The following is a 7,542-nucleotide window of genomic DNA, read 5'->3' as shown; positions in this document are numbered from 1 at the left end:
CCAACCCCCCCCGTGTGACACCGGAGTGTCCCCAACTCCCCCCGTGTGACCCCCGAGTGTCCCCAACTCCCCCCGTGTGACCCCGGGAGTGTCCCCAACCCCCCCCGTGTGACACCGGAGTGTCCCCAACTCCCCCCGTGTGACCCCCGAGTGTCCCCAACCCCCCCCCGTGTGAAACCGGGAATGTCCCCAACCCCCCCCGTGTGACCCTGGGAGTGTCCCCAACTCCCCCTGTGTGACCCCGGAGTGTCCCCAACCCCCCCTGTGTGACCCCGGAGTGTCCCCAACCCCCTCCCGTGTGACACCGGACCCGTGTGACCCCGGAGTGTCCCCAACCCCCCCCGTGTGACCCCGGGAGTGTCCCCAACCCCCCCTGTGTGACCCCGGAGTGTCCCCAAGCCCCTCCCCCGTGTCACCCAGGTGTCCCTGCTGCATCCCCAGGGGTCCCCTGTCCCCCCCCCCCCCCCAGTGTCCCCGCGCTGTCACCACCAGGCGGCACCGCCGAGGGGACCGGGGAAGGGGGGGACAACGCTGGACCCGCCCCCTTTTTGGGGACCCCCTCAAATGGGCGAGGGTCCCACCCTGAGACTGGGCTGGAGACACTGGGCCATACTGGGGACACTGGGCTGTACTGGGGACACCTTACTGGGGACACTGGGCCATACTGGGGACACTGGGCTGTACTGGGGACACCGTACTGGGGATACTGGGCCATACTGGGGACACCGTACTGGGGACACCGTACTGGGGACACCGTACTGGGGACACTGGGCCATACTGGGGACACTGTACTGGGGATACTGGACCATACTGGGGACACTGGGCCGTACTGGGGACACCATACTGGGGACACTGGGCCATGCTGGGGACACTGGGCCGTACTGGGGACACCGTACTGGGGACACTGAGCTGTACTGGGGACACCGTACTGGGGATACTGGACCATACTGGGGACACTGGGCCATACTGGGGACACTGGGCCGTACTGGGGACACCGTACTGGGGACACTGGGCCGTACTGGGGACACTGGGCTGTACTGCGGACACCATACTGGGGACACTGGGCCATACTGGGGACACTGCACTGGGGACACTGGGCCATACTGCAGACACTGGGCCATACTGGGGACACTGGGCCGTACTGGGGACACCATACTGGGGACACTGGGCCATGCTGGGGACACTGGGCCGTACTGCAGACACTGTACTGGGGACACTGGGCCATGCTGGGGACACTGGGCCGTACTGGGGACACTGGGCCGTACTGGGGACACTGTACTGGGGACACTGGGCCATACTGGGCCATACTGGGGACACTGGGGGTCCCCAAGCCCCCCCCGGGCAGCAGCTCCTGAAAAGTCTCCGTTTATTGGAACAAATCCGGGGGGGGTTGGGGACAACACGGGGGGAGGGGGGGACACAGGGGACACGGGGACACCCCGGGAGGGGGACCCCGACTAAAAACACCAACTTTAAAAAACACCAAAACCCCCCCAAAAATCTACCCGGGGGGGGGGTGTGGGGACAGGTTGGGGACACCCCAAAAGGGGGAGGGTCACCCTCAGCCCTGTCCCCTTGGGGGGGTTCTGGGGACACTGGGAGGGGACAGAGGGACGAGGGGGGGTCCCGGGGGTCCCCACGGATGGGGGGCTATGTACAGATTTTGGGGGGCTTTAGCTGCGGGGGGGGTCCCGCTCCTTGCTGTCACTGTCCTCGGGGTACGCGTGCCACGTCAGCCGCTCCTCGTAGAACGCGATGACAATTTGGGGACACTTGAGGTTGGCTTCCTTGGCCAGCACCAGGTCGGCCTCGTCCGTGTCCTTCCTGGGGGGGGACAAGGGTGGGGGGTCAGGGGGGCACGGGGACAGACTGGGGAACATGGGGACAGACTGGGGACAGACTGGGGAACATGGGGACAGACTGGGGGACACAGGGACAGACTGGGGACACACTGGGGACACACTGGGGGACATGGGGACAGACTGGGGGACACAGGGACAGACTGGGGACACACTGGGGACACACTGGGGACAGACTGGGGGACACAGGGACAGACTGGGGAACATGGGGACAGACTGGGGGACACAGGGACAGACTGGGGACAGACTGGGGACAGACTGGGGGACATGGGGACAGACTGGGGGACACAGGGACAGACTGGGGACACACTGGGGACAGACTGGGGGACACAGGGACAGACTGGGGAACATGGGGACAGACTGGGGACACACTGGGGACAGACTGGGGGACATGGGGACAGACTGGGGGACACAGGGACAGACTGGGGACACACTGGGGACAGACTGGGGGACATGGGGACAGACTGGGGGACACAGGGACAGACTGGGGACACACTGGGGACACACTGGGGACAGACTGGGGACACACTGGGGACACACTGGGGGACATGGGGACAGACTGGGGACACACTGGGGACAGACTGGGGACAGACTGGGGACACACTGGGGGACACACTGGGGACAGACTGGGGGACACAGGGACAGACTGGGGACACACTGGGGACACACTGGGGACAGACTGGGGACACACTGGGGACACACTGGGGACAGACTGGGGAACATGGGGACACAAACTGGGGGACACGGGGACAAACTGGGGTTACAAACTGGGGACACAAACTGGGGACACAAACTGGGGACACAAACTGGGGGACACGGGGACAAACTGGGGTTACAAACTGGGGACACAAAAAGGGGACACAAACTGGGGACACAAACTGGGGGACACGGGGACAAACTGAGGTTACAAACTGGGGACACAAACTGGGGACACGGGGACAAACTGGGGACACAAACTGGGGACACAGGGATAAATGGGGGAGGTCACAGGTACCAAATTCAGGGACAAACTGGGTGTCAGGGGGACACCGACACAAACTGGGAACACCGACACAAACTGGGAGGACTCGGGGGGGGGTCACAGCCACGGCCCGGGGGGCTCAGGGGACTCTGGGGACACCGCTGGTGGCCTCACCACTTCATGAGGAACATGAGGTCCCCGCAGGAGTCGGTGGCCCCGATGATCTTCTCGGGCTCCAGCCCCCGCTCGAAGCCGCGGGCGATGTCGTTGCTCTGGGAGTTTTTTGGGGGAAGAAGGGATTGTTTGGGAAAAAAAGGGATTTTGGGGGGGAGATGGGGACAGGGAGAGGGTGTGGCTCTAGGCTGGGGGCGCTGTCCCCATGTGGTGGCACTGGGGGAGTGGCCCCGTGGCTGGGCACTGTCCCCTTCCCTGGTGGCCATTCCAGGACTCCAGGCTGCTGTCCCCAGGGAGAGGACACTGGGTGCCACTGTCCCCAATCCCTGTCCCCATCTCTGGGGTCCCTGTCCCCTCTGCTTGTCCCTGACCCCTTCCCAGTGTCCCTGTCCTCATTTCTGTGTCCCTTGACCCTATCCCTGGATTCCCATCTCCCTCCCTGTGTCCCTGTCCCCATCCTTGTCTCCCTGTCCCCAGCCATGGATTCCCATCCCTCTCCCTGTGTCCCTGTCCCCATCCCAGTGTCCCTGTCCCCATCCCGGTCTCCCTGTCCCCATTCCAGTGTCCCTGTCCCTCCCCGTGTCCCTGTTCCATCCCAGTCTCCCTGTCTCCATCCTGGTCTCCCTGTCCCTCCCCGTGTCCCTGTCCCCATCCCGGTCTCCCTGTCCCCATTCCAGTGTCCCTGTCCCCATCCTGGTCTCCCTGTCCCTCCCCGTGTCCCTGTCCCCATCCCGGTCTCCCTGTCCCCATTCCAGTGTCCCTGTCCCCATCCTGGTCTCCCTGTCCCTCCCCGTGTCCCTGTCCCCATCCCGGTCTCCCTGTCCCCATTCCAGTGTCCCTGTCCCCATCCTGGTCTCCCTGTCCCTCCCCGTGTCCCTGTCCCCAGGTGTCCCCTCTCTCTCCCTCTCACCTCCCTCTTTTTCTTGGCTCTCCCATCCTCACTCCCGGGCAGTCCCTTGCGCTTGGCGCCCTCGGGGCGCTCCCGGGGCCGTGTGCCATCGCTGTCCCTCATGTCCCTCATGTCCCTCATCCTGCGGTCCTTGCGCAGGAACTGCGAGATCAGCTCGGGGCAGTCCAGGTTCTTCTCGGGCTCCCACGTGTTGTGTTCCCTGGGGGACACGGTCAGGGGACACTCAGGGACACCCAGGGGCACCCAGGGACAGCCGGGGCACCCAGGGGACACTCAGGGGCACCCAGGGGATAGCCAGGGGCCACCCCCCTGTGTTGTGTTCCCTGGGGGACACGGTCAGGGGACACTCAGGGACAGTCAGGGGCACCCAGAGGACACCAAGGGACACCCAGGGGACACTCAGGGGACAGCCAGGGGACACCAAGGGACACCCAGGGGATACCCAGGGGACACCAAGGGACACCCAGGGGCAGCCAGGGCCACACAGGAGACACCCAGGGGCACCCAGGGGACAGCCAGGGGACACCAAGGGACGCCCAGGGGCACCCAGGGGACAGCCAGGGGACACCAAGGGACATCCAGGGGATACCCAGGGGACACCAAGGGACACCCGGGGCAGCCAGGGCCACACAGGAGACACCCAGGGGCACCCAGGGGACAGCCAGGAGACACCAAGGGGCACCCAGGGGCACCCAGGGGACAGCCAGGGGACACCAAGGGACATCCAGGGGATACCCAGGGGACACCAAGGGACACCCGGGGCAGCCAGGGCCACACAGGAGACACCCAGGGGCACCCAGGGGACAGCCAGGAGACACCAAGGGGCACCCAGGGGCACCCAGGGGACAGCCAGGTGACACCAAGGGACACCCAGGGGATACCCAGGGGACAGCCAGGGGACACCAAGGGACACCCAGGGGATACCCAGGAGACAGAGGACACCCAGGAGACACCCAGGGACACAGAAGGGACACCCAGGGACACCCCCAGGTGTTGCGTCCCACCTCCCAGGAGCCGTGTCCCCTGTCCCAGGTGTTGTGTCCCCCTGTCCCTGAGCGCCGTGTCCCTCCTCTCAGGAGCCGTGTCCCGGCTGCCACCGCGCTGTCCCCGCTGTCCCCAGTGCCACTCACTCGGAGAAGCCTTTCCACTTGAGCAGGTACTCGGCCTGGCCCCTCACCACGCGCCGATCCAGAACCTTCTCCACCACATACTCCTCCTCCTCCCCCGAGGACGAGCTGTCGGCTGCCCGCCGGCTCCTCCTGCCCATAGCGCAGCCACCGCTCTGGGGACAGGGACAGGGGACAGTGACAGGGACAGGGGACAGTGACAGGGGACAGTGACAGGGGACAGGGAACTGCCCGCCGGCTCCTCCTGCCCATAGTGCAGCCACCGCTCTGGGGACAGGGACAGGGGACAGTGACAGGGACAGGGGACAGTGACAGGGGACAGGGAACTGCCCGCCGGCTCCTCCTGCCCATAGCGCAGCCACCGCTCTGGGGACAGGGACAGGGACAGTGACAGGGGACAGGGACAGGGGATGTCACACAGGGGGGCTGCTGCTGGCAGCTGGCGCTCTGTGGGACATGGCATTGTCACCCCAATGGGAACAGAGGACAGCTCAGGGGGGGATTTGGGGTCACCTCAGGAACCCCAAAAGGAGATCTGGGACTCCTGGAGCTCCCTCAAAAGGGGGGGATTGGGGTGACCTGAGGACACCTGGGTGTCCAAAGAGGGATCTGGGGACATCTTGGCATCCCTAAGGAAAGATTTGGGGTCACCGGGGTTCCCCAGGGAAGGATTTGGGGTCATCTTGGGATCCCTAAGGAAGGATTTGGGGTCACCTGGGTTCCCCAAGGAAGGATTTGGGGTCATCTTGGGATCCCCAAAGAGGGGTTTGGGGTCATCTTGGGATCCCTAAGGAAGGATTCGGGGTCACCTGGGTTCCCCAAGGAAGAATTTGGGGTCATTTCGGGTTCCCCGAGGAGGGATTTGGGGTAATTTTGAATCCCCATGGAAGGATTTGGGGTCATTTTTGGGTCCTCAAGGAGGGATTTGGGGTCATTTTGGGATCCCCGAGGGGGGATTTGGGGTCATTTTGGGATCCCCGAGGAAGGATTTGGGGTCATTGTGGGATCCTCAAAGGGAGGGGGGTGGGGGAAGCACAGGAGGGGCCGACTCTGAAAACCAGCGAGGATTTAGGCACAAAGAAACACAATTTGGTCTAAAAAACCCCTAAAAAACCTGAGGATTTACGCAGAGTGAAAAGTAATTTGGGATAAATCCCCTAAAACCGAGAGGGGATTTGGGAACAGGGAAACAGAACTTGGGCTAAACCCCTTAAAAATGGGGTGGGATTAAAACCCCGAGATTTTACGAAAAACCCAATTCAGGCTTTTTCTCTTCACCCCCCACTCCCCTCTTAAACCTCGATTTTAGCGGATTTCTTCTTGTTAACTCCAACCCTAAACCCCAGTGAGGAATTCCTCGCTGCCGGGGTGGAATTTCCTGCCGGATTCCCGGCGGGATTTCCCGGCGCGGGATTTGGGCGGGAAGCGACAGGTTCTGACTGGATTCCTGAGGGAAGAGAGGCCGCTTTAGCCGAGAAAAGGCGGCTCTGGAAAGGGAAATGAAGGGCCGGAGCCCCCGGGGCGCCGCATCCCGGATCCCGCGCCCGGCATTCCTGAGGGAACAAAGGGAACGCGCCGCGCTGAGGCCAAAACCGCTCTCCCGAGTGCTAAAAACCGCAGTTGTGAGGGAAAACCCTGCGGCTTGAGGCGGAAAAGCGCCGGTTTGAAGAGAAACGCTGCGGTTTAAGGGCAAAAGTCGCGGTTTTGGGGTAAAAAGCCGCAGTTCTGGGTTCAAAGCGGGGCCCGGTACCCGGGCCTGGAGGAGGGGACTGAAGAGCGCCCCGGCCCGCGATTGGTCAGAACGTCGCGCGCCCGCGCTCGGATTGGCTGAGAGCCCCGCCGCTCGCCACAGCTCCGCCGCGCCACCATTGGGCAAAGAACCCATCACTCCGAGCGCAGCCCGGCCTACGCTCCACCGCTATTGGTGAACGCGCCTATCAATCATCGCGGAATCCCGCCCGCCGCTCGATGCTATTAAATACCGCGCCCGCCACTCCCCATGTGGCTCCGCCTCCCATCCACCGCCATTGGCCACCGCGCCTGCCCGTCACAGCGGCGGACCCGCCCCCGCGCTGCCGCCCATTCATCCGCCGACCGCCGCCGGCGCTACCTGCGCGGAGAGCGGCTCCGGCGCGGGCCCGTTCGCCGCGGTTTGGCCGCCCCTCCGAGCTGCCGCCGCTCCGCGCTCCGCCCGCCAAAACGGCCCGCAGCGCGCAGGCGCCGCCGGCCGCGATCCGCGCATGCGTCCGCCCGCCTTTTCTCCCCTCCCCAAAGCCCGCCGCGATCGGCGCATGCGCTGCTCCGGCCGCACCTTGGGGCCGGCGGGCAGGCGGGCCCTCCTCGCCGCCGCCGGGAGTCGCCGCCGCCCCGCTCTGCGCCCGCCGCGCCGCTCTCGCCGAGCTGCGCTGGGCCCGCCGGCGGCCCGTAATGAGCGACGGCCGCTGCCGCCAATGGGGACCGTCCCCCCGCTCGCTCAGCCAATGAGCGCCGAGGAAGGGGCGGGCCCTCCGC

The 7,542-nt window shown here is 64.8% G+C and overlaps 1 protein-coding gene across 2 annotated transcripts; it reads right to left on the bottom strand.

The window, feature by feature from the left end:
- Positions 1 to 1,366: 1,366 nt before the first annotated feature.
- On the bottom strand, positions 1,367 to 7,446 carry CBX5 (chromobox 5). 2 transcript variants are annotated; one of them, XM_062514175.1, is made up of 5 exons: positions 7,343 to 7,446; positions 5,035 to 5,186; positions 3,905 to 4,103; positions 2,995 to 3,092; positions 1,367 to 1,824 (listed from the first exon to the last, which is right to left on the bottom strand). In XM_062514175.1, the coding sequence occupies exons 2-5, from the start codon at positions 5,169 to 5,171 to the stop codon at positions 1,674 to 1,676; spliced, it is 585 nt and encodes a 194-aa protein (XP_062370159.1). In that variant the 5' UTR covers positions 5,172 to 5,186; positions 7,343 to 7,446; the 3' UTR covers positions 1,367 to 1,673. The 2 variants fall into 2 exon arrangements, with proteins under 2 accessions (XP_062370159.1, XP_062370160.1); XM_062514176.1 differs by lacking the exon at positions 7,343 to 7,446 and adding an exon at positions 7,142 to 7,181.
- Between the last annotated feature and the right edge of the window lie 96 nt (positions 7,447 to 7,542).

The sequence above is a fragment of the Cinclus cinclus genome, unplaced genomic scaffold, assembly GCF_963662255.1.
Source record: "Cinclus cinclus unplaced genomic scaffold, bCinCin1.1 SCAFFOLD_240, whole genome shotgun sequence".
NCBI classification, from domain to species: Eukaryota; Metazoa; Chordata; class Aves; order Passeriformes; family Cinclidae; genus Cinclus; species Cinclus cinclus.
Note: the sequence above shows the minus strand (reverse complement) of the source record. Positions and strands in the feature narration are given on the sequence as shown.